Here is a 25,413-nt window from a genome sequence, read left to right on the forward strand (position 1 = left end):
ACCGTTACTGTATAGTTTGTACTGTATTAAGTTAACTTCTCTTCCAGGTCACCAGAATGGCAAGTGGTCTCGGAAAATGAGAGGACGGAATTGGGGCTAACGTTCGAAGCTGATGGAGAATTCTGGTCAGTGTTTTTTCTCTCTATATTCTTCAAGTACTTTTACTTCCGGAAATTAGACGCTTCTGGATCTTTGTGTACAGACTCTATTCAAACTTTAGCTATACATCCTTTCATTCGCGCTTGGCTTGGTACATTTTTTCTTTTCAACTTCCCAGTTGAACTAATTTAGTAACTAACTCTAACTCGGTACTTTGGGAACTTGCAAAAAAGTCTTTCCCTAACCCATTACCTCAGTAGCGTTGCCAGGATTTTGTTTCGGGGGGGCACGCCATTGAAAAAAAAGTTAAAAAATAAAAATATTTGTACGTACGACCATACGTTTCTGCCACTGCATTACCTCTTGGAGAAACCCTATATGAGCTCAAATCGAACTCTTTAGAGCTTGACTGGACTTACAAGGAGACTACCGGAGGTATTTATCTCCGATTTCGTTCAAACTCTGATGGTAAGTAGACCTTCGTAAAACTTGAAAATCCCTAAAAGGGTCGACAAGAATGGGCTTTGGTTTTGCCATGGCAACCGAAAAGGTTTTTGACAACTTAAAACCTAATTTTCTCTATGGAAATTAACATGGGAAAATAGAAGATTTTAAGTGTCCCAGTTTACCACCCGAGTTTCTACGAAATCGGAGATAAACACCTCTGTTAGTCTCTTCGTTAGTTCCGTTGACATAAAAACTCGCGTAACTTACAAAAATCGCATGAATTTCTCAAAGATATGTCTTTTTAGGATGTCCTACAAAGATTTCGTGAACAATTTCCAACGCATTGAGATCTGCAATTTGAGTCCCGATTCTTTGGACGAGAGTGAGTGTCTTTCCCAGGAAGCCAAGAACAAGAAATGGGAGACTCAAATGTTTGAAGGCAGCTGGGTTAAGAACTGCTCCGCTGGCGGATGCAGGAACTTCCTAGGTAAGAATCATTACTCTAGATCAGTGCCTGATTTCCCTAGATCAGTGCCTGATTTCCCTGTGCTAAGTGTGCTGCAGCACAAGGCCTAAAAAAGACGAGGGGTCTCAGCCTTCCGGCCCTATAATTTGGAAACTCCAAGTCTCCGGCACAGGGCCTCCATTTGTTTAAATCTGGCACTGCACTTGAGTATTCGTTCTTGTATTAATTAATGGAGAAACTTAGCAAGCACAAAATTAAACGCTCATTTCCATCCCTCTATCGGGGATAATAGTCGTAACAAGACCCGCGCACGTGCGAAGGTATCATCTAGGAGCAACAAACACAACACCCAACACAATGAGAACGCAATCCGTCAAAAGTCGTGCATTTTCATGTGTACATTTTTCATTAGTTAGACGCTTTAGCGCCTGCGGCCGTCAGAAGGGGAAAATTCGGAAATTAATAATAATAATAATTATTATTAAGCCATCAAGTGACTTTTGAAGACATTAATTCAGGTGGCCGGGTTACAACGCATAGGAGGGTGGTGACAAGCCCTGCAAACAACGCGAGTCAACAGCTCCCTACACTAGCTATTACCGTTAACCTCAGCAAGTTTTATGGAAGGGGAAACCGAAGAGCTCGAGGGAAAACCCCTTAAACCCCCTTTCCGTAAAACGTTCAGCGTAAGGGCCCGTCCAATTAAATTTGTACACAACACTGCGTTAGAGTGTTTAAAGGCTAGCTGCTTTCTGCTTGTGTTTGTTGCTCCTAGGTATCACAAAGTGCGACCATTTGTGGAAATGATATAAGTTACGCCATCTTTCAGCTCCTAACGACATTACGAAATTGATTTAAAATATCATGCTAAAAGTAAGTTGCTGAGTTTCATGACGAATCAATGAATTTAACACTAGGGTTACAGAAGCTAAGGATGATTGGCGCTAGTTACCGTAAAAAGTCTTAGCTCGTATAAGCAGATGATATTTAGATTTAGCTATTTATTCGCCGGTAGAGGGATCAAAATAAACGTTTGTACGTTTTAGGGAAACCGAAACGTTCCTGCATTAATTATTTTTACGATTCAGTAGAAAAGCAAATTTGTATTCGTCACCGACGTTGTTGCTTTTGTTTGCAGACACGTTTTGCATGAATCCGCAGTACCGCATCACGCTGGAAGACGTGGATGACGACGACGATGACGAATTGTGTACAGTCATCATCGGGCTGATGCAAAAGAACCGGCGGGCGCAGAGGAAAATGGGCAGGGACTGTCTGACGATTGGATACGCCATTTATAATGTAATTACTCTCGTTTGTTTTCTTTCGAAAGTATTCGCGGAATGTTATTATTAAATTGAAAGGGTTCGTGAAACTGCGTTTTTGACAGTTAAAAGACCCGGACAACGTGCCCAAACCATTGGACCGACGATTTTTCAAGTACAACGCTTCCACTGCCAAATCACCATCCTTCATCAACCTTAGAGAAGTTTGCGGTCGCTTCAAATTACCGCCCGGAACCTATTGCGTCGTACCTTCCACGTTTGACCCCAACGAAGAGGGCGACTTCGTACTGCGGGTCTTCACGGAAAAGAAGAACACCATGAAGTAGGTTTACTGTTTTGTTTCCGCCTTCAATGATGGTTCATAAGGGTTGAAAGTCTAAAGCCTGGTTCACACGGGCAGTGTTTTCCTGGTTTTCTATATTTTCTAGTTTTACCGCCTTTTCCCGTGATTCTGGCGCGCAGGAACACGACTGTACACACGGACAAAATTTGACGGATTTTATCACAGCGAGCGCTGTCGGGGAACGAGGAAACGGATTACCTTTTTTTTTGAGGGGCGTTGGGCTCGACCAGTCAGCGAACGTTATGCCGTCACGTGGTAGACGCAAAAATTCTTAAGCCTACTTTTAAAGACTTTCAAAATCGCTCCTTATATCACGTGACAGCGAAACGCTCGCTGATTAGTTGAACTCAAAGAGCTTCAAAAACCGGGAAAATAAAGTAGAGATATTTGAACATTTTTTTTATCCGTTTTCTCGTTTACCGGCAGCGCTGACGGCGGAAAAATCCGTTAAATTTTGTCCGTGTGTACAGTCGTTTTCCCGTGCGCCAGAACAACGGGAAAAGGTGGTAAAACGAGAAAATAGAGAAAATCAGGAAAACACTGCCCGTGTGAACCAGCCTTTAAACTGATAGTACTTATCATAATAATTAGCTAGGCTTATAGCCAAGACACCACCATACTTTTATTTCCCTGTGGTCGGCTTATGAAGGGCATGACACCAACTTCATACGCGATGTATGAAGTTGGTGTCATGCCCAGGGGCGTATTAACCATTAGGCAGAGTAGGCACGTGCCTAGGGCGCCATTTTTCTAGGGGGAGTCAAAACTCTGATAAAAACCCATGATCGAAGTACTTAGCTTGCCCCTATTTAGCTGAACAAAACGTGAGACAATGCCCAGGGGTGGTAAATGTTTATGTGCCTAGAGGCGCCAAAAGGGTTAATCCGCCCCTGGTCATGCCTTTCATGCCAAGTGAGCCAACAGCTTCCTATTATCACTATTACCTTTAACTCAACAAGTTTTTATGGAAAGGGCAAACTCCTTTAACTAGCGTGATCTATTTGTGGGGCAAACTATAATACCTATATCTCTATCGTGATAAAAGGTAGTTCCTTTTGAAGTCTTACTAAGGTAAAACTAAACTTATTATATTCAGTTATTTTATGCACAGTTATTTGTTTATATTGCTTAAGTATATCAGATTTAAATTAAAAGTAATCAAAATACAATAATTGCTTATGTGGCGGTATCAAATAAGCATCAAATTCGTACTCAGAATCTTCTAGAAGAGCTAAAATTTAAGAAAGTGGCGAAGGACTGATCACTTACTTGGTGCCCTAATAATCAAGATTAAAAATTCAATCGTTATTTAAAAAGATTTTATGTTTATAGTCACAGCTATATTTTAATAATCAGAATAGTCATACGAGTGTGTCCTAATAATTAAGAGTGATCTGCCCCTGGAGAAATAGCGCTAGATTTTGAGCTCATTAAACATGTCAACCACAGATAGTCAGTGGCGTAAATAAGGCCCCCCGCAGACCCTGCAATGCAGGAGGGCCACAGGTCTTCAGGGGGCCCTTAAATTCCTATAAAATAATATGCTAGATACCGACTAAAACCCCGAAAAGAGTTTCGCGGAGGCACCTAGGGTGTCTTAACGTGGTCAGTTTAAGACTCTCTCCTTCTGTTTACCTTTGATGATGGCTGGTCCGTGGTACATTGAACTTTTATCTATTTGTTAGTGAGTATGATCAAGACAATGAAATAACGACACCCGAAGAAGAGGTGAAAGCGGACGATGAGAATGAAGAGGAGAAAGAAAAGTCAGATGCGGTCAAGAGCTTCTTCACCAAATTGGCCGGAGAGGACATGGAGGTCGATTGTTACGAGTTGCAAGAGATTCTCAATTTTGCCCTCAAGAAAGGTATTGTTTATTTTTCAATCGTGTCTTACGCGGTGTGGGGGGGGGGGGGGTTTCTAATTTACGAAAGAGCGTTCCTTCTTAAGCTTTCTCACGAAAAAGCCTTCGATTTTATGGTTATTTATCGCTTTACTTTGCGTCTTATTATTAGCACAACAGCGGGTTGTTTTATTATTAGCACAACAGCGGGTTGTTTTATTTTTGGGAATATTTCTGGTCTAGGGGAAGATGCAATTAGACTCTTCAAGGGAGTATAAAGTGTTTTCTTAATTGGGATAGTAATAATCGAGATTTGAGATTAAATTAGTCAGCCTAACTCCTGCACAGCCAATCGAAAGGAACATTTATAAATGAAATCATTTTCTTATACCCAATTTTAAGGTAGCGCCTATCATGGACTAATTAATTAGTCCATGCACCTATGCCAAAAACAGAAAAATGCCTAAATCTAGGCATGAGAGATGATGAGACCACCGGTGTAGTAGGCTTTATGAGCTTTATGCTCTGCTTGGAGCACCGGTATACAAATATCTGACAACATGTGTACGCAAATAGTCGGTGTTAAATGAATTTAAATGCTTAATCTATAGTTCAAAATTTCGCCACGGATGGCGCTAGTGCATCCCGATTCTATCAAAATTCGGAAATTTCAAACCATAATGTGACGTGTGCCATAATAAGACGCAAAAGAATGGCAACCAAAGATTGTTATATTTAAATGGTTTTAGCTTAAAGCCTTTGATTTAGCAATATAACACTGCGATTATTTTATTTTGAAGCTGCCCAACGTTATATACTTATTCTTTGTTAAAATCACTAAAAATAACTCTCTGTTGCAGCTCCAAAACAAAAAGTCTTAAAAACGCTTAAATTTTATGTTGTTGACAATGTTTTTAAAAATGTTTTTTCTCTCCCATTTCCTTTCCCCTCGTTGTTTTTATTCCCACGTTTTTTTGTTTTTTTTTTGGCTTTCCAAAAACAAACTTTTTATTTTCCCTTCTTTAATCCAAAAATAATGTTAAAACATTATACCACTGATCCCGTCTACACAGATTTTGGTAAGGCTCTTTTATCAACCGCATTTATCAAATCGATTCAAAATAAAATTAACACGCACATCATTCTAACCATATATCGATACACAGCATGCCTTCTGGTATACATGCACGATTTGCCAAAGTAACGTGTTCTCCTTGTACTTTTTCGTCACTTCCAATTACTAACATTGTAGTATGTTTCCTGTAGTCAATCCTTTTCTCTTTTAAATGTTTAAAAATCAAGCTTTGTAGTATAGATTATTAACAATTAAGTAAATTAATCTTAAATAATGTTGCCGAAAACAGAATTCACATTCGACGGGTTTTCATTGGACGTCTGTCGTAGCATGATCGCTACTTGTGACGTATCCTTTTCATGAAATTTTTATACAAATGTTTATACAAGCAGAAATGCAGGTTAAGATAAGTAAGTTAACTAAAGGTGTTTTTTTAGTACTATTTTCGCGGGAAAAGAGGAGGGTGTTTATCCCCGGAGCTATGGTCGCGGTTAAAAGGGAGGGTGATTATCCCCGGAGCTATGGTCGCTGCTTAAAGGGGAGGGTGATTATCCCCGGAGCTATGGTCGCGGTGAAAGGGGAGGGTGTTTCCCCCCGGCGCTATGGTCTCGGTGAAAGGGGAGGGTGATTATCCCCGGAGCTATGGTCGCTGCTTAAAGGGGAGGGTGATTATCCCCGGAGCTATGGTCGCGGTTAAAAGGGAGGGTGATTATCCCCGGAGCTATGGTCGCTGCTTAAAGGGGAGGGTGATTATCCCCGGAGCTATGGTCGCTGCTTAAAGGGGAGGGTGATTATCCCCGGAGCTATGGTCGCTGCTTAAAGGGGAGGGTGATTATCCCCGGAGCTATGATCGCTGCTTAAAGGGGAGGGTGATTATCCCCGGAGCTATGGTCGCTGCTTAAAGGGGAGGGTGATTATCCCCGGAGCTATGGTCGCGGTTAAAAGGGAGGGTGATTATCCCCGGAGCTATGGTCGCTGCTTAAAGGGGAGGGTGATTATCCCCGGAGCTATGGTCGCTGCTTAAAGGGGAGGGTGATTATCCCCGGAGCTATGGTCGCTGCTTAAAGGGGAGGGTGATTATCCCCGGAGCTATGATCGCTGCTTAAAGGGGAGGGTGATTATACCCGGAGCTATGGTCGCTGCTTAAAGGGGAGGGTGATTATCCCCGGAGCTATGGTCGCGGTTAAAAGGGAGGGTGATTATCCCCGGAGCTATGGTCGCTGCTTAAAGAGGAGGGTGATTATCCCCGGAGCTATGGTCGCTGCTTAAAGGGGAGGGTGATTATCCCCGGAGCTATGGTCGCTGCTTAAAGGGGTGGGTGATTATCCCCGGAGCTATGGTCGCTGCTTAAAGGGGGGAGGGTGATTATCCCCGGAGCTATTGTCGCTGCTTAAAGGGGAGGGTGATTATCCCCGGAGCTATGGTCGCGGTTAAAAGGGAGGGTGATTATCCCCGGAGCTATGGTCGCTGCTTAAAGGGGAGGGTGATTATCCCCGGAGCTATGGTCGCTGCTTAAAGGGGAGGGTGATTATCCCCGGAGCTATGGTCGCTGCTTAAAGGGGAGGGTGATTATCCCCGGAGCTATGATCGCTGCTTAAAGGGGAGGGTGATTATCCCCGGAGCTATGGTCGCTGCTTAAAGGGGAGGGTGATTATCCCCGGAGCTATGGTCGCGGTTAAAAGGGAGGGTGATTATCCCCGGAGCTATGGTCGCTGCTTAAAGGGGAGGGTGATTATCCCCGGAGCTATGGTCGCTGCTTAAAGGGGAGGGTGATTATCCCCGGAGCTATGGTCGCTGCTTAAAGGGGAGGGTGATTATCCCCGGAGCTATGATCGCTGCTTAAAGGGGAGGGTGATTATACCCGGAGCTATGGTCGCTGCTTAAAGGGGAGGGTGATTATCCCCGGAGCTATGGTCGCGGTTAAAAGGGAGGGTGATTATCCCCGGAGCTATGGTCGCTGCTTAAAGAGGAGGGTGATTATCCCCGGAGCTATGGTCGCTGCTTAAAGGGGAGGGTGATTATCCCCGGAGCTATGGTCGCTGCTTAAAGGGGTGGGTGATTATCCCCGGAGCTATGGTCGCTGCTTAAAGGGGGGAGGGTGATTATCCCCGGAGCTATTGTCGCTGCTTAAAGGGGAGGGTGATTATCCCCGGAGCTATGGTCGCGGTTAAAAGGGAGGGTGATTATCCCCGGAGCTATGGTCGCTGCTTAAAGGGGAGGGTGATTATCCCCGGAGCTATGGTCGCTGCTTAAAGGGGAGGGTGATTATCCCCGGAGCTATGGTCGCTGCTTAAAGGGGAGGGTGATTATCCCCGGAGCTATGATCGCTGCTTAAAGGGGAGGGTGATTATCCCCGGAGCTATGGTCGCTGCTTAAAGGGGAGGGTGATTATCCCCGGAGCTATGGTCGCGGTTAAAAGGGAGGGTGATTATCCCCGGAGCTATGGTCGCTGCTTAAAGGGGAGGGTGATTATCCCCGGAGCTATGGTCGCTGCTTAAAGGGGAGGGTGATTATCCCCGGAGCTATGGTCGCTGCTTAAAGGGGAGGGTGATTATCCCCGGAGCTATGATCGCTGCTTAAAGGGGAGGGTGATTATACCCGGAGCTATGGTCGCTGCTTAAAGGGGAGGGTGATTATCCCCGGAGCTATGGTCGCGGTTAAAAGGGAGGGTGATTATCCCCGGAGCTATGGTCGCTGCTTAAAGAGGAGGGTGATTATCCCCGGAGCTATGGTCGCTGCTTAAAGGGGAGGGTGATTATCCCCGGAGCTATGGTCGCTGCTTAAAGGGGTGGGTGATTATCCCCGGAGCTATGGTCGCTGCTTAAAGGGGGGAGGGTGATTATCCCCGGAGCTATTGTCGCTGCTTAAAGGGGAGGGTGATTATCCCCGGAGCTATGGTCGCTGCTTAAAGGGGAGGGTGATTATCCCCGGAGCTATGGTCGCTGCTTAAAGGGGAGGGTGATTATCCCCGGAGCTATGGTCGCGGTTAAAAGGGAGGGTGATTATCCCCGGAGCTATGGTCGCGGTGAAAGGGGGGGGTGTTTATCCCCGGAGCTATGGTCGCGGTGAAAGGGGAGGGTGTTTATCTCCCCGAGCTATGGTCGATGTTAAAAGGGGAGGGTGTTTATCTCCCCGAGCTATGGTCGATGTTAAAAGGGGAGGGTGTTTATCTCCCCGAGCTATGGTCGAGGTTAAAAGGGGACGGTGTTTATCCCGCCGAGTTATGGTCGCGGTTAAAAGGGGAGAAGGTTTATCCCCCCCCGGGCTATGGTTGCGGAAAAGGGGGGTTTCCGCCCCCTCACCCAGATTATCTTTTCTATTAGTTAAGATTTTGTGTTTTTCTTAGAGAAGATTGGAGTGATGAATTATAATATATTCTACAATTCAAGGAGGTATATTAGACAAGAGTAAACCGTAGTTAATTTTTAAACCGTAATTTTTTAACTATAAATCATAAATGTATTTCTTTAGTTTAAAATAACCAAAATCGGCTTATTTTATGATTGTCTTAGCTATGTGTTTTGAGATTTCAATAATATGAAGCGTTCCTTAACATGTGAATAAACAGGTTGATAGATCTGGGAAATTAGGTTACGAAGAATTTATGAATCTCTGGATCGATGTTAGGACATGGAAAGTATGTTTATTTAAGTGTTCTTTTGTCGCCGGCAGTTGTACCTAACTTTGTCGTCGCCCTTTATAGAACGTCTTTAAGAAATTTGATCATGACACTTCAGGCTCTCTAAGCACACTGGAATTGCGATTAGCTTTACAATCAGCTGGTAAATATTTAACTTTTTTCATAAAGTTTTTATGTAAAGTATATTAAAGATGTCTATTTTTTTCTTCAGGGTATCGTATCAACGGCAGCGTATTGAGAATCTTGGTTTTGAGATATGGGAAAAACGGCCGAATGAGTTTTGACGATTTTATAACTTGCGCCATTAAACTTAAAACTACTATTGGTAACTATAATCACCCCATTTTTTCATTGTTTTTAATGAAACTTTTATTAATTTTAAAAACCATATTGTAAATAGAAAATTTCAAAGACAAAGATCCTGGAAAATTGGGAAGAGCTACTTTTACTATGGATGAAGTAATTTAACATACTTCATTTAATAATTTTCACAAATTTTAATTTATTTTTATTTAAAATTACAGTGGATAGAAAAGACAATGTACTGTTAAAGGTCCGGCCATTGAATTGACTTTTATTTTTTAAGATATTTAAATATGTAAATCCACATTTAAAAATAATCCGAATATTGAAAGCAAAATGGGTCTCTTCCACACAGTATTATACTTCCAAGCCAAAGGATGTTTAATTTTCAATGATGGAATGGCTTTTCTGTTCGTAACTAGTCCCCTTAAAATAGGCCATTTTTAGGAGACATTTTATTTGACTGTGATGGCTGCCTTTACGTGAGAAAACGTAATGATAAACTAAAATGGTGACAGCCGTATTTGGAAGAGAATAAAAAATGGTCTATAGTTTTTTAATTCATTCATATGGGAAGTCTTGTATTTTCTGATCGTTTTTTTAATACTTTAGCCAACTTAGCTTTTATGAAAGTTAAATTGTAAATTTGCCTTAAAAATAGTGATGGTGCCTATGAATTTGTTGCTGATGTTGATAAGATGAAAAAAAGTATCTTTGTAATTATATTTTTGTCCCTTTTTCCGCTGGTCCATATTTTGAGGAAGAGTAGAGTAATGTCCAATAGTCAGTTTAAGAAAATCAATTATAGAATATAGCCATAATTTCCTTTATTTTTATGTGGCTATTATAATTTTGTTGTTAAAATACTGTTGTTTTTAAAACTATAAATATATTTCACTGAAATCAATGCTCCTGTTTCTTTAAAATGAATTTAATTATTCACAAACAAAAAATACAAACTTTACATATGATACCGATTTACGATATGTTGCTAAATTTTTTAAGAAAATGGGAAGAACATCATTCTAAGACATCTAACTTTGATTTATGAGAAATACAGAACATTAAAATGATTTTACCAGAAAATGATAGCTACATGGTTAAGTTAACTTAGGACTGTCTTTGGGCTGCTTGTCTTCTTAGAAGTATATATATCTTTTCTTTAATCCAATCTTTGTTATAAGGAGCGTATGTATTTGTAGTTTTTTGGTACCTATTTAATATAAGCGCAAAGTTAGTTTCCATAAACCTGCGCATCATATACATTTAAACAGCAACAAAACTGGCATTTGAGAAAAGGACAACTAGCAAGATTTAGTAGAAGGGAAGTTCACAGTTACAGTCCTGCCCAATGCCAATTTTGATGTATCTTTAAAAAACTTACACCAAACAACTCAAGTCAGATAACTGATCAATGAAGTCAAATAACTGGCTTATGTCATACGTTATGGAAGGTGTGTTTGGATTTTGCCTCTTCAGATGTTCTTCGTAAATGTGGCAAACTCCTTCCATGCAATCATTGACTGATTCATAATCTGTAAACGTCCGAGTTTCTGGCTTACCAGGTTGAAGTAACAGTATTGAATGAGCCTGAATAACAGAAGTTATTAGATTAAATATCAATGAAAATTCTCAATATTCCAGAACTGTTTTTAAAATAGGAGAATTCAAAACATAATTTTACAAATATACAACCCTTAACAATAACAAGTTGGTAGCTTAGAATTTCCAATTGCCAAGGCTTATACTATCGTGGCTGCATGGCGATGGTATTCGCGAACAAAAGCGATATCCCAAATAATTCAACGTTGTCAGCAAACTTACCATGGCCCTTGTTTGTATTTACAAGTAACGTTATTATTACTAATCTCTATCGCGAATAATCCAATATTATTTTAAAAAATTCGAAAAACTGACAAATGTCGTAAACACCCAACACAAAATGCCCAATCAAATATGAATATGATCAACACATCTAAAAATATTAGTTACTAGTCGAATACTTTTGGCTTGCCTCCGAACTATAAATGGCCAATTTCGACCTACACTATTTCTGAGACTTAATGTAAAACGTTGCTATTGGTGTAGCCCCGGACAGCTTAGCAATAGCAAGTGCCGGACAGCTTAGGGCAGCACATAATTTGCAAAAATGGTAAGTACAGCTAGATGGCAGCATTTTACAAACAACATACCAAGCGCCATCTTGTTGAGGAAGAAAATTATTTCCGATCTATTTAACATTATTGTTCTGTCACGCGATTTCTGCTTATTTTGACGAAAATTTATCCTTTTTCAGTAAGGCAGGATATTACGTGTCATCAATAGCATTAACTTAGCGAAGGTAGTAAATTTAAAAAATAAGTTTGTGTAATACGACTTAAAAAAGAAAATATTTACGATTGCAAAATGCTGCTCAATTCTTATTTATTTTCCATTATTATCAATCCCCCTATATAAATATTAGCCACAAAGTGTTAGTTCTTCACTTAACGCCAGCCTCATTCGAAATAAAATACTGAAACGGCTATCCCATATTGTAAATCATGGAATCCGTCATGTTCCTTATCTTTCTTTCTATTGCCATGTTTTTTGGCAGCTATGTGGCTGGCATGATTCCTATCGCATTCACGTTATCGGGGGTAGGTATAACTTCAAGTCGTAACACTTAAAATTGGCCACCTCTTCCCTACCTAATGTATCTTAACCCAACTTATTTTAGACAACGCTGAGATTCGTGTCTGTTCTTGGAGCTGGTTTGCTTGTTGGCACCTCTTTAGCTGTCATCATTCCAGAAGGAATTAACACCTTATTTTCATCCCATATTGGTATACAATATTAATTTCAAGTTATTTACTATATTCTAATGCGTAATTATCCGCTAGCGCAACCAGTGAAGAAAGTTCTAGTTGAATCTGGTAACGCTCATTCTACCGCAGATGTAACGCATGACCATCAAACGCATAATGATGGTGGTCATGGCATGGCCTCCATCGAGGCTTTGCAAGAAGCTCATTCTGTGATTGGAATTACACTCGTTGTGGGATTCATATTTATGCTCCTAGTAGATCAATTTGGAAATTTCCTGAGTAATAGAAATAGAGTTAGTGGTAAGGAAATTTTTTTGTTATCATTAAATTAGTTAAATTACATGAAAAACTCATGTTTCTAATTCGATTACAGATACAGAAGCTGGTTCCTTAAGTAAACAGAAATCAAAAATTACAGCAACGTTAGGACTAGTCGTTCATGCTGCAGGTAAAAATTTCGATTATCATTAATTAAGTTATTTATTGATGATTTTTTAACGCAAAATATAGCTGATGGAATAGCATTAGGAGCGGCAGCAACTACATCTCATACCGATATTGAAATGATAGTTTTCCTAGCTATTATGTTGCATAAGGCTCCTGCTGCATTTGGCCTCGTAACTTTTTTAATGCACGAAGGCTTAGACAGAATGCGAATACGGAAGCATTTGCTTATATTTTCTCTCGCCGCGCCTTTAATGGCTCTTGTAACTTATTTCGGTATAAGCCAGGTAAATTTAGCAAAAATTGAATTTTTCAAAAAACTCGGTAATCATTCTTCTATTTATTTTTCAGTCTGCCAAAGAAGCTCTATCAAATTTTAATGCCACAGGCGAGACAATGTTGTTCAGTGCTGGTACATTCCTTTATGTAGCCACTGTGCACGTTCTTCCAGAAATATCCAGTCATTCGGGTCATTCTCACGGCGGCCCAACCACTCCCACCTCGGATAGCTCCAACGGAGGCTTTACCAAAATTGAACTTTTTGCAATTTGCGCGGGTGCTCTGTTACCCGCTTTTCTCACTGTTGGACATCACCACTGAGATTTAATTTATAATATATCGTATTTGGGAGTACTTGCCGGGATTTGAAATAAAAGAAATCATACAATCTATATCTTTTAAAGGGGTACTCGAGCTGTTTCAAAAAGGGGGAAAAGGCAAAGTATTACCACATATAGCATTTAGTTAAATTCAATTCTCCGTTTGTTAGTTTTTACTGATTTAAAGGGGCCAAAATTCTTTTGTAAAGGTTTGACAATCCCTTTGAAGGACAATTTTTTCCAATGTTTTATAACTTGGTTGTGCTTGCGTGGAATTCAATATCTGATCTAATAATATTGTTACAAGATTATAAACTTTCTTTTAGAGGTGGTTTTTAGCTTACTACCCCTTTAGAATAGTCCGACCCTTTGTTTTACAGAAGTAAATTTTATTCAGTTATATACTTCTGGTGTCGTCTTTTATTGATATTTAGGGTGTGGAAGTACATTTTTGACAGTTTAATACCACACCTAGTGTGACCTTTGATGCTAAGAATAAAAAGTTCCAGATATGTAAAGGGTGTGGTGCCAGGCCTGTAACCAGCCGATAAAACTCGGGGGCGCTCAAATTGTTTTGGGGGGCGCCAATGCCTTGATACTTAAAATCGTAATTTTTAACTTCCGTTCCTGAAATTAGTAAATATACCGAAATTGGCTTTATTTTGTTATTTTTTAAATTATGAATTTCGACTTCATTGAAAACAGAATATTTTATTAAAAATACCGATGTTATATGGTGTTATATGGTATTAGTTGGTAGTTGAGCAATCGATTTTGTTTTGGGTCTGTCGCGTTGGGGATGCTAAAGTATTCATTTGGGGGGCGCTGAGCATCCCTGGCGGCCCCCCATATACGGGCCAGTGTGGTGATTTACAGGAACTTATAAAATACTGTAAATATACATATACATTTTAAAGGGAGTATAAAATTCCATATTTGTGGTGGAACACCTCATTTTACCGTTCTGCCAGTAGATTTATCAGAAGTTAACTGGCGCTTGTTAGGTTAAAAACGTGTAACGCGTATTAGCAAACAATTTTTCGATTTATTTTATATTCTTTTTAAGGGATTTTTTTTATTATATCGGGTTTTCGTACTTCACAAGATAGTTTAGTTAGAATTTTCAGCGATTCAAGTTTCCCGCAGATACTACGTGAAATTGTGGATAGTAACGGGTAGAGCTGACTTATAAAAAAAAAGCTGGGAATCGAGTCATCGCAAAATTTCGAAAGAGACTAAATTAGTCTTGCATTTTTAAACGATACTACTTATTGGGAAAAATCTATGTAATCAAAGATAAGGATATAAATCTGTAATTTCGCGCAAAAGTTAAAGACTTAGGGGTTCTACAACAGATGGCGCCAATCTGACAAGGTTATGCGAAAACGGCTGTATCCGGTTTCGTCTAGTTACCACCGAATTTTGATCAGCAAGTTTTTAGCGGTTAAGTTAATTTGATGAGATTGAAGGCGCCTGAAAAATACACTCCCAGGCGCCAGTATTTTAGAAAAAGTACGCTACATTCTCGGAAAGTAGTCTTAATTTATTTTATAGTAAAGCGAAACTTTACCCAAAGTTGGTAAACCTAACATTTAGATTTTGCATATCCCTTAAAAAACATAACGACATTAATTGTAAATTATATTGACAGTGTTGTTTTTGACAGGCAAAACATTATATTTTTCCCACCCACGGACCCAGACTGTCTAGGCAGTAGGTAACTTTTCTCAAAAAAAATAGAAGAAACGCTAGCCAAAGTTTTTTAAAAAGTCTTTTATCTATCGTAGGAAGTGGAACACGCAGCTATTTCGCTTCTACAGAAAAAAGTCTCGTATTAATAATAACTGTCGGCGCGGGAAGATGGGAAGCGACGTAAATATTAAGCCACACCCATAATGTTTCGGCTAGTCTGACACTAGGGGACGCTTCTACAAAATAGGAAGTTTTTAATCCCGGTTTTTAACTTCCCGCGTCTGGCGCGCGAATGTATAAAGGGGGCGTGGAATCTTTCAGCGCTCCCCCCTGCGGCCAGTTTCTCCATTCGAAAAAGGCGCTTTCGCGAAATATCGTATTTGCTCCCGCCGCTCTGCGCATTGACCGCAGTGCCGAGACACGGTGTGTGCGCGGCCTTTAACGCCGACCGACAAAATAGTCTCTTTCGTAATCGAAGAGAATCGGCGTGTCGTCTCGATTTTCGCGAAGGGATTAATTTTGCCACCGATACTGTGACGCTTCAATTCGTAAAACGAGAGAAATTGTCACTGACAAGCCCTTTAAAAGTGAGTATTTTTGCGTCTTTTCGATAAATTCGTTCAATGTTTATATTCTGCCGCCGTTACTATGGTAGTTTTTCCCCTCGCGAATATCGTAAAGAGACGCGTTTTTTCCATACCCGTTTTTTCGATACGCGTTTATTAAACGTAGCTACTTTTGGCCGTAAAACAGGTTTCATTCTATTGGGTATTTTCTATTTACCGCGCCGGTTTTTGAAATTTCTACGATACGGGGGTAAAATTACATTCATACATTTTTTCGGCACAGTTATGTAGTTCACGAGGGGGCGGTCGCGTCTTATTACGCAATGTTTTCGATGCTCTTAATGTAGTTTAGATTCTACCGTAATGGCCAGACTTTTGATCGTAAATTCCAGTATGAAATTATATATTAGAAGACTAAAAAAGTGAAATAGCCTAAAGGTGAGAATTCCAACTTGTAGGTGCAATGTGTTTCAGTGGGTCAACAACTTTGCCATCGAGTTTTTCTTCATTCGCCTTAATTTTGATCTACGTTTTAATTAAGCAAATTTTGAAGACCTCATTTTTTCGATCTGATTAAAATTATTAAAAAAAAACTGTTGCTCGTTTCATATTTAAATTGCCATTAAGATAGTTATTATCTGGAATTTCGTTCGGTTTTTTGATTTTAACAGGGTGGCCACAGGTCAGGGAATTTGTGAATTGGCCTAAGGGGGAAAGATCAGGGAGTTTTAAGAATCTGTATAAAGTAGGGGAAATTAAATTTATCTTGAAAATGTAATTAAGGTAGTTCTGGGGCTGGTAAATATTCTGTGATTATATTTAGTTCTTTTAAACTTTGTAATTTCAACGTTGCCATAAAAATTATTTATTTGAAATATAACGTAAAAAGTTACATTTATACTAAAATATGTCAGTTTAGCCACATTACCTAGTAAACCAGGAAAAGTCAAGGAATTTTAGAAATTAGTATAAAGGTCTGGGAAAATCAGGGTTCAAATAGAAGTCGTTTACAAAAATATTAGTAAAAGAAATACAGAATTGTAAAATTTTTGGCTTTATATAAGTCGGGGGAAATGGCCATCGAAATCTGGAAAAGTCAAGAAAGTTTATCTGAAAACCTGTAAAATTCAGGGTAATTTATATCTGAAATCTGGAAAAGTCGGGTAAATTTATATCTGAAAACCTGGAAAAGTCCTGGAATTTTTCGGAAAACATGGAAAAGAAAGCGAAATTTATATCTGAAAACGTGGAAAATTCAGAGAAATTTATATCTGAAAAACCGGAAAAGTCAAGGAAATTTATATCTGAAAAACCGGAAAAGTCAAGGAAATTTATATCTGAAAAACCGGAAAAGTCAAGGAAATTTATATCTGAAAAACCGGAAAAGTCAAGGAAATTTATATCTGAAAAACCGGAAAAGTCAAGGAAATTTATATCTGAAAAACCGGAAAAGTCAAGGAAATTTATATCTGAAAAACCGGAAAAGTCAAGGAAATTTATATCTGAAAACCGGAAAAGTCAAGGAAATTTATATCTGAAAAACCGGAAAAGTCAAGGAAATTTATATCTGAAAAACCGGAAAAGTCAAGGAAATTTATATCTGAAAAACCGGAAAAGTCAAGGAAATTTATATCTGAAAAACCGGAAAAGTCAAGGAAATTTATATCTGAAAAACCGGAAAAGTCAAGGAAATTTATATCTGAAAAACCGGAAAAGTCAAGGAAATTTATATCTGAAAAACCGGAAAAGTCAAGGAAATTTATATCTGAAAAACCGGAAAAGTCAAGGAAATTTATATCTGAAAAACCGGAAAAGTCAAGGAAATTTATATCTGAAAAACCGGAAAAGTCAAGGAAATTTATATCTGAAAAACCGGAAAAGTCAAGGAAATTTATATCTGAAAAACCGGAAAAGTCAAGGAAATTTATATCTGAAAAACCGGAAAAGTCAAGGAAATTTATATCTGAAAACCGGAAAAGTCAAGGAAATTTATATCTGAAAACCTGGAAAAGTCAGGGGAATTTATATCTGAAAACCTGGAAAAGGCAGATAAATTTATAGCTGAAAACCTGGAAAAGTCCGGAAAATTTATATCTGAAAACCAGGAAAATCGGGTGGAGATTTATAGCTAAAAACCTGGAAGAGTCAGGGAATCTGAAAAATACTGTAAGGTGAAGGAACTTCGCTAATTTTGATAAAAGTCACTGTAATTTTGGCCCTAAAAAGGTCAGGCAAAATCTGAATATGTTGTGGCAACTCTTAGTATATACTTCTTATCGTACGTGAAATTTGGAGCGAATGTCAACCCCCGCCGTTAGCCTAGGCGTGTTTAGATTATTTACGCGTTGGTGTCTGTGATGTAATTTCCATCACGTTTTGCGACTTACTCCGTCGGCGAGTTTATTTTTAAATCGGAACTTTTTAGAGATGATAGTCAGCGAAAAGATGGCAATGAATGCATCCACTGAAGCGTTAAACCTTTTTCGTCGCCATTTCGTTTTAAAACGCGAGTATCTGCGCTTCCGTTTTGGGAAGTCGCGGGTTTTAACGATTTCGTCGGTAATTATTAAACCGGAACGTGGGAGGGAGTTTAGGGCTTATCATTAAAATTTTCAGGCTCACATTTAATGCTTTGTAAAAAAAATTAGAAATGACAGGTTTTTTTTTAATTTTCTTGTGTAATAAGTAGACAATGAGGTGGGTGAAAACTTACAAGGAGACATCCTGAGGTGTTTCTCCCCGATTTGTTTCAAATTCGGGGGTTAAGTAGACCTTCATGTACCTTGAAAGCTCCTAAAGGGAAAAGTTTTAACGGCCAATCGTTTTGCCATGGCAACCAAAAATGTTTTTCACAACTCAAGTTTAAACTTTCTCTACGTAAAATAGCACGGATTGTAAACACTTACGATTTGACCGAAATTTTATTGATTTTACCCATTTTTATCGATTTTACCCAATTTTATAAATTTTACTTAATTGTTTGGCCAAAATTAATTTTGCCATGCTATTTTACGTAGCGAAAGTTTAAATTTTGGAATGGCCATTGAAACTTTTTTCCTTTAGGAGCTTTCAAGGTACATGAAGGTTTAATTAATTGACATTTATTCATTGTTATTATTTATCCCCAAATCCCTCCCCCCTCCCCTGCTCCGTATTCCCAGAAGTATATTATATCAATTTTCGAGATAAGTATTCAAATATGCCTTTACAATCAGGGCCGTCTTAAGGCATGGGCTAAATGGGCTACAGCTCAGGGCCCCCAGCCCATTTTGGGGCCCCGGCTAGGGATAAGGGTTTAGTTGGTAAATATTATTTATGCTCATTTAATATTATGTATCTTTTAGTTACGTCTAAAGTAATTTGACTCATCGCCACATCGCGTGTCATACGGTACCAACAATTTCAAAAACCTAACAGCGAGTCACTGTCAGTAAAAATCTTATTTTCAGTAGTCTTATCTTATACTTTTGAAAAGTTTTGGTTTGATTATTGTGTAGTTGAATTTAGGCAACGGACATACAAAGGCTGACCGTTAGGGATCGCAAAGGTCTTAAATAATAATTTAGCCCAGGGCCCCAAAAGGTCTTAAGACGGGCCTGATTACAATGAAACGTGAACCTTCGAAGGCTCAAGGTACTATTTCAAATGGCGCAAGTTTCCCGTAAAACAGCGACTCCCAATTTGCCTAGCTGTGTATAAAGTAAAAATTACACTACTTATAAATCATATTTTAGTCTGTAATAGTTTTAGGAAGTGAGTATCTGAAAAAATTGAAAACTAATTTTGTAAAATTAACGGGAGCCTGCGGAATAACATTTACAGTAAAGGAAGTTTTATAGTCATTATCCCTTTAATGTTTAAGCCTAATAGATTTGCGAAATCAAGACGAATATAAGCTATCTTCTTTATCGCTCGAGTTGGGAATGAAAGTAAACAAAATAAAAGTTAGGGACATATGGAATAGAATATTTTTAGACATTGGGTAGTAATTTCCTGTTAATTTTACAAGTTGTCCCTTTTTTCGCAACATAATATTAGTAACTTGACACTTTGTATTTCTAAATGCTAAAAGTTTCGAACGATCAGATGATAGCGGTCCGTAAACTGTTTCTTCTCCAACGTGTAAGAGTGTCTTAAAATTATCTCGTTAAAAATGGTCTTATCCTTGGGCGATGGCCGTAGTGGTTGCGGAGTGATTAATAAATAATTAGCATGGCCGCTAACGACGCGTTCCCGCTGTGTCTTTTCTCGTGGGCGCTTTCCATCGGATCAAGGAACTCTAATCGATGAATTAATTACTCTCCAGATCTTTTTTCGGGGGTGTTTTCAATAGGTGTTCCTCGTTAACACTCTTCCGATTAGATTTTAACGAAGTCCCCTCCCAATAATTAACCACAAATCTTCTACAAATATGTGTTTCTGTAATAAACGTCTACACTTACAAGGAGACGACCCGAGGTGATAATCACCGATTTTGTTCAAACTCGGGTATAATGTACATCTCCATGTACCTTAAAAAATCTGCAAGGGAAAAGTTGCGACGGGCTTTCGTTTTGTCATGGCAAACCGAAAACGTTTTTGACAACATGATTTGGAATTTTTCCATTGAAAATAACATGGGACTCTGAAGTATTTTAAGGGTCCCCCAATTGACCAAATTGCATTTAAACTTGATTAAATTTAATTTTTAAAATCAATTTAAATTTTTTTTAAAAAAAATTCATTTTTTAAAAGGTTTCACAGGGGGGACCCTTAAAATCCTTCAGATTCCCATGTTATTTTCAATGGAAAAATCCCAAATCATGTTGTCAAAAACGTTTTCGGTTGCCATGGCAAAACGAAAGCCCGTCGCAACTTTTCCCTTGCAGGTTTTTTAAGGTACATGGAGGTGTACACTATACCCGAGTTTGAACCAAATCGGTGATTATCACCTCGGGTCGTCTCCTTGTTAGTTTGCGCCATACCCTTATCGAATTAAACCGGGGCGTGGCTATAGGGGAACCTCATTGGTCAATGAGGGCAGGGTTTAGGCTAGTACATTTTAGGGATACCACCGTGAACTAGACTAGGTCAACTTGCTTTTGATTTTTTTGGATTTCCTAATTTTAGATCTCATACTAGGTCCATATTTTCATTCGAGGTCCTCTAAAGCACCCTAAAATAGGGAATTTCGGTCCCAAAAGTACCCTATTTTTTGATAAATCAATTTTTAAAATATTTCATTCTTTTATTCCTCATATTTTTCAGATATCAGACTAAAGTAATTTTGGTTAAGTTTTTGAAAAGATTGCTAAACCAAATATTAAGAAATCAAAAGCAATGACCCCACACATTCCAAATTGTTCACTAAAGCTCGTGAGAAAACATTACATCTAAAATTCAAGCGTTTTCGTTACATTTACAGTGTTGCCACACGTCAGGGAAATCATGGAAAAGTCAGGGAATTTAAAAATGGGCCTAAAAAGTCGGGGAATTTTAAGAATTTTTAAAATTCAAGGAAAAGTCAGGGAATTTTCTCTTAACACTTTTTGAAGGTAATTTTATTCTAGATCTATGACAAATTTATGATAATCATTTATTTCATTAAAAGTTTGGCTAATTTTTTCAACATTGCAATAACCTTTTTACTTAAATATAAGTCATTTAAATTTACTAATTTCTGATAAAAGTAAAATATAACATAAATCTCTTTAAGTGGTCAGGGAAAACAGGAAATAGTCAGGGAATTTGAATGTGAAACTTTTGTGGAAACCCTGATTTATCAAGTAGTGAAATAATCTAATTTGAACTATCCTATGGAAAAATTAGCTCCGGTAGAAACTCAATTAAATTTAAAGCGTATATGAACAAGGGTCATCTAACATTCGATGATAATAGCAATTAACGTGTAATATAACATTTAGGTTTTTAATAAGCGGATTTGCCACGCTTTGTAGATTTTAAAATGTCATATAACTTCAGAAGTATAAAATTTAATCTTAGAGTGGTGTTCAAGTTAGTTTTATATTTTCTATCCAATTAGAAATCAGAAAATTACTGACCCAAATTACCTTTGAACATACCTAATTAGTATTTAAAACCGACATTTTCCTGTAATTTTTATAGAATTTATCCTATATTTTGCCTAAAAAAACTACTAGAAAATCCTTTAAATAGGCTACAAATTTCGTATTTTTCATATAACATGTTTAGAATTTTGAAATTCATAACGATTATCCCATTTCCATATTTACTTTTGAAACGAATTTTGAAAAATCTGCGCATCCTGCGCATAATACTAAAAATGTTTTTAATTTTCTTCAAGGCTCCTAATCTACCCTCAAATCAAGATTTGCTCCCTTAAGTATCCTATATTTTCAATAAAACCGGGAAAAATAAAATATTTTAACACTTCTATTCAAATCAGTATTCAAAGTGATCGACGATAGTTACAAACTTACAATTTAGTCATAATTAAAAACTAAATCAATTTTTATGATCAGATATTCCAAAATAAATTCAGCTTTTGAGTTAATTTATTTCAAATAAAGACTTCATTTTGTTTAACATTGCTTCCTTTTTTACCCTATTTTTAATGTGAAAAGTCTCTTTCGATGGGTATAATAATGTAGATTTGTGGTTACTATCTTCAGTGTACCATAAGTAACATAATACCAATAAGTATGACAATTAACGAGGCTTACAACCAAACTGATTTTCATAGCTATTGCGTAATCAAGATGTTTAGTGTCTAAAATATGCGAGACTTCCGCTAAGCCGAAATATCTGGTTTCCGATAGATAGGCGGAATATTAGGCTAAAATGATAAAAATTAAAAAAGTTTTTCTCGGCGCCACGAGCTCATGTTTTTTGATCACGCGTGATTCGCACGTGCTCTCCGATATTAGGATAAAATTTTTATCAAAAAGTAGGCATCCAAAACGGTAAGTCGCGAGTCCAAGTCACAGCTTAAAGAGAGTATCAGTGCCGAAAAAAGGTTAGAAAATTAGCATTAAAGCAATAGTAAGTGTCATACTTATTGTTATTATGTTACTTATAGTGTACCGATATTGTTAAGAAATGAGATAACGTATTCAAAGTAAAGTAGTTTTAGGATAATGGTATACCCCGCTAAATATAGATCTACTAGCTATTAAACAAACATAAAGCTCTTCCTTATACGCTGTAAAGCGATTCAGCGAATAAACGGCAATAGATTTTCTAGGTCTATTTGTAATCCGATATCTTCCTCACCAATTTTAAAATTTCTCGAAAGATTTAAACTAGCTCGTTTTAAAGTCTGTTTTTCTCGGCGTCGTAAAAAGGAATCTCTCTCTGAAACTGCGAAAGTTTTCGCGTAGGTAGAAAGGTCCCGCGCAAAGTTCGTCTTTGGCCGCAGCCAAGAGTCGTTTGAAGCCGCCATCAAAACTACAACGCGCAGGCTTTACCGAACCGAACGTCTTGGCTCGAACGGTCCGCTGACGCGGGATTTAAAGCGAAGCGAGAGATTGCTGATCAAAAAACTAATTTTAGCTTCCTCTTCTCCGGTTTTCCGCTCGGTTATTTTTGGGACGTGTTTGCGGACGAAGAAGAACTTCCAGGAGGACACCCCGATTTAGAAAGCGTCGATTTCCCCTAATGGAGTTAAGCGGGGGGCCTCTCTTCGAAGATACTCTACGAGTGAATCTGGGGTTTTAATTAACTCTATTTAGGTTAATCTTTTAAGAGCCGATCGCTTATAACTGATTAGGTTTCGGAGTATATTCTTGGTCAATATGGCGGCCGTGGCTCGACAGTGACGTCACGCGAAGTTACTTGTACTAGGTCCACAGTCTGTGGATTATATCCAGTCGATTTTTAAAACCCTCATTAGTGGATGGCAAGGTCTTCTTAAGGGGATTCGCGGCGTTTTAGCTGATTTCGTGTTTTTCTTGCCAAAAAATAGAGCCGCTTAACCGTCGATTACAAGAACCACCTACAAAAGCTCAAAGCATTTGTTGTCTCTCGATTGTTTCGCTACGCTTCTTATTATAGAAGACAAATGGAAGCTTGGCCTTGATTTTTTTACATAGTCCCTTTAATTGTTTGGCCCTGTAGAGTATTCGGCCCTCACGAGGGTGTAGTTACTTGTCAATCATTTATACAGTTGATTGCTGATTTTTAAATATTTATCGCAACGTTCTGTGAATTGCAAAAATTCGTAATCGTTCTGTGATTTCTATAGTGACTACTCTCAATGGTTTTGTGATTTCTAGTGATTACTAACGATTTTTTGTAATTTCTGGTGATTACTCGCAATGGTTTTGTGATTTTCAGTGATTACTCGCAATTTTTTGTGGTTTCTAGTGATTACTCGCCATTGTTTTGTGATTTCTAGTGATTACTAACGATTTCTTTTTGTAATTTCTGTTGATTACTCGCCATTTTTTGTGATTTCTAGTGATTACTCGCAATTGTTTTGTGATTTCTAGTGATTACTCGCAATTGTTTTGTGATTTCTAGTGATTACTCGCAATTGTTTTGTGATTTCTAGTGATTACTCGCAATTGTTTTGTGATTTCTAGTGATTACTCGCCATGGTTTTGTGATTTTTAGTGATTACTCGCAATTGTTTTGTGATTTCTAGTGATTACTCGCCATTGTTTTATGATTTCTAGTGATTACTCTCCATGGTTTTGTGATTTCTAGTGATTACTCGCAATTGTTTTGTGATTTCTAGTGATTACTCGCAATTGTTTTGTGATTTCTAGTGATTACTCGCAATTGTTTTGTGATTTCTGTTGATTACTCGCCATTTTTTGTGATTTCTAGTGATTACTCGCAATTGTTTTGTGATTTCTAGTGATTACTCGCCATTGTTTTGTGATTTTTAGTGATTACTCGCAATTGTTTTGTGATTTTTAGTGATTACTCGCAATTGTTTTGTGATTTCTAGTGATTACTCGCCATTGTTTTATGATTTCTAGTGATTACTCGCCATGGTTGATTTTTAGTGATTACTCGCAATTGTTTTGTGATTTTTAGTGATTACTCGCAATTGTTTTGTGATTTCTAGTGATTACTCGCCATTGTTTTATGATTTCTAGTGATTACTCGCCATGGTTGATTTTTAGTGATTAATCGCAATTGTTTTGTGATTTCTAGTGATTACTCGCAATTGTTTTGTGATTTCTAGTGATTACTCGCAATTGTTTTGTGATTTCTAGTGATTACTCCTAATTTTTCGCTGATTTACCTCCTCTAGCCCACATTTTATTTTTTGCCGGGTTGTAAATTTTTATATTTGAAAAGTTGATTAAATAGATTTCTGATTTTTAAGGATTTTTTGTTTTTCGTGTCAAATTGATAAATTATTTGCATGCAGCGTTAATGTAAACTAAAAAAGAAATAAATCTAAAAATAAATTTAATTACTAATGGCTATTTAGCTTTCTCTTATTAGGCATTGCTATAGAAACTTCTTTTGTTCCTTTTCATTAATATATCGATGTATAATAAGCGATTTAAATAAATGATTTTGTAAAAACATATTTGGATTTAAAACAGACAACACTGACTTTGAATGGATAGAAATTGCAATACCATTTGGTATTGCAACGTTGATTTGAATACGGCAAAAACTATTCCGAAGTTGAATTCCCTTTCCATTAAAAATCCTTGGTTTTCCGAGTTAAATTAAAGTAAAGAGTCCCTTTAAATTTCTATTGGTCCAAAATGCGAGTGGGCGCATAATATCGAGAAAGGAAGAATTGGTGTTTGGAGTAAATTTACTTCAAAGAGACGCATTAAAGAACTGTGTTAGCCGAAAGAAGCTTGTAAATGTTT

General features: G+C 38.0%; 4 protein-coding genes across 8 annotated transcripts in view; 3 read left to right on the plus strand and 1 right to left on the minus strand.

Moving 5' to 3' along the window:
- Window positions 1–10,409, plus strand: part of LOC149936307 (calpain-B-like) — a 41,452-nt gene extending 31,043 nt beyond the window's left edge. For all 3 annotated transcript variants that reach the window (XM_090154860.1, XM_090154862.1, XM_090154861.1), the window contains 11 exons: window positions 48–125; window positions 852–1,033; window positions 2,151–2,314; window positions 2,403–2,620; window positions 4,327–4,508; window positions 5,849–5,907; window positions 9,128–9,196; window positions 9,263–9,341; window positions 9,411–9,524; window positions 9,600–9,658; window positions 9,724–10,409. In XM_090154860.1, the coding sequence (XP_090010986.1) occupies window positions 48–125; window positions 852–1,033; window positions 2,151–2,314; window positions 2,403–2,620; window positions 4,327–4,508; window positions 5,849–5,907; window positions 9,128–9,196; window positions 9,263–9,341; window positions 9,411–9,524; window positions 9,600–9,658; window positions 9,724–9,750 (1,231 nt within the window). In that variant the 3' untranslated portion in view covers window positions 9,751–10,409. The remainder of the gene's footprint in view (window positions 1–47; window positions 126–851; window positions 1,034–2,150; window positions 2,315–2,402; window positions 2,621–4,326; window positions 4,509–5,848; window positions 5,908–9,127; window positions 9,197–9,262; window positions 9,342–9,410; window positions 9,525–9,599; window positions 9,659–9,723) is intronic.
- A 43-nt stretch (window positions 10,410–10,452) lies between these two features.
- On the minus strand, window positions 10,453–11,475 carry e(r) (enhancer of rudimentary). Its single transcript, XM_090154863.1, has 3 exons — window positions 11,327–11,475; window positions 10,887–11,092; window positions 10,453–10,715 (listed from the first exon to the last, which is right to left on the minus strand). The coding sequence occupies exons 1-3, from the start codon at window positions 11,327–11,329 to the stop codon at window positions 10,613–10,615; spliced, it is 312 nt and encodes a 103-aa protein (XP_090010989.1). The 5' UTR covers window positions 11,330–11,475; the 3' UTR covers window positions 10,453–10,612.
- A 294-nt stretch (window positions 11,476–11,769) lies between these two features.
- On the plus strand, window positions 11,770–13,424 carry Zip102B (Zinc/iron regulated transporter-related protein 102B). Its single transcript, XM_090180940.1, has 6 exons — window positions 11,770–12,141; window positions 12,222–12,327; window positions 12,385–12,609; window positions 12,683–12,757; window positions 12,820–13,040; window positions 13,105–13,424. The coding sequence occupies exons 1-6, from the start codon at window positions 12,046–12,048 to the stop codon at window positions 13,351–13,353; spliced, it is 972 nt and encodes a 323-aa protein (XP_090037066.1). The 5' UTR covers window positions 11,770–12,045; the 3' UTR covers window positions 13,354–13,424.
- Window positions 13,425–15,455: 2,031 nt separating this feature from the next.
- Window positions 15,456–25,413, plus strand: part of Msp300 (Muscle-specific protein 300 kDa) — a 121,646-nt gene continuing 111,688 nt past the window's right edge. For all 3 annotated transcript variants that reach the window (XM_090154641.1, XM_090154642.1, XM_090154643.1), the window contains exon 1: window positions 15,456–15,631. The gene's annotated coding sequence lies outside the window, so the exon portion shown is untranslated. The remainder of the gene's footprint in view (window positions 15,632–25,413) is intronic.

Source organism: Leiobunum rupestre, chromosome 7, assembly GCF_980474605.1.
Source record: "Leiobunum rupestre chromosome 7, qqLeiRupe1.1.hap1, whole genome shotgun sequence".
In the NCBI taxonomy this organism is placed as follows: Eukaryota; Metazoa; Arthropoda; class Arachnida; order Opiliones; family Sclerosomatidae; genus Leiobunum; species Leiobunum rupestre.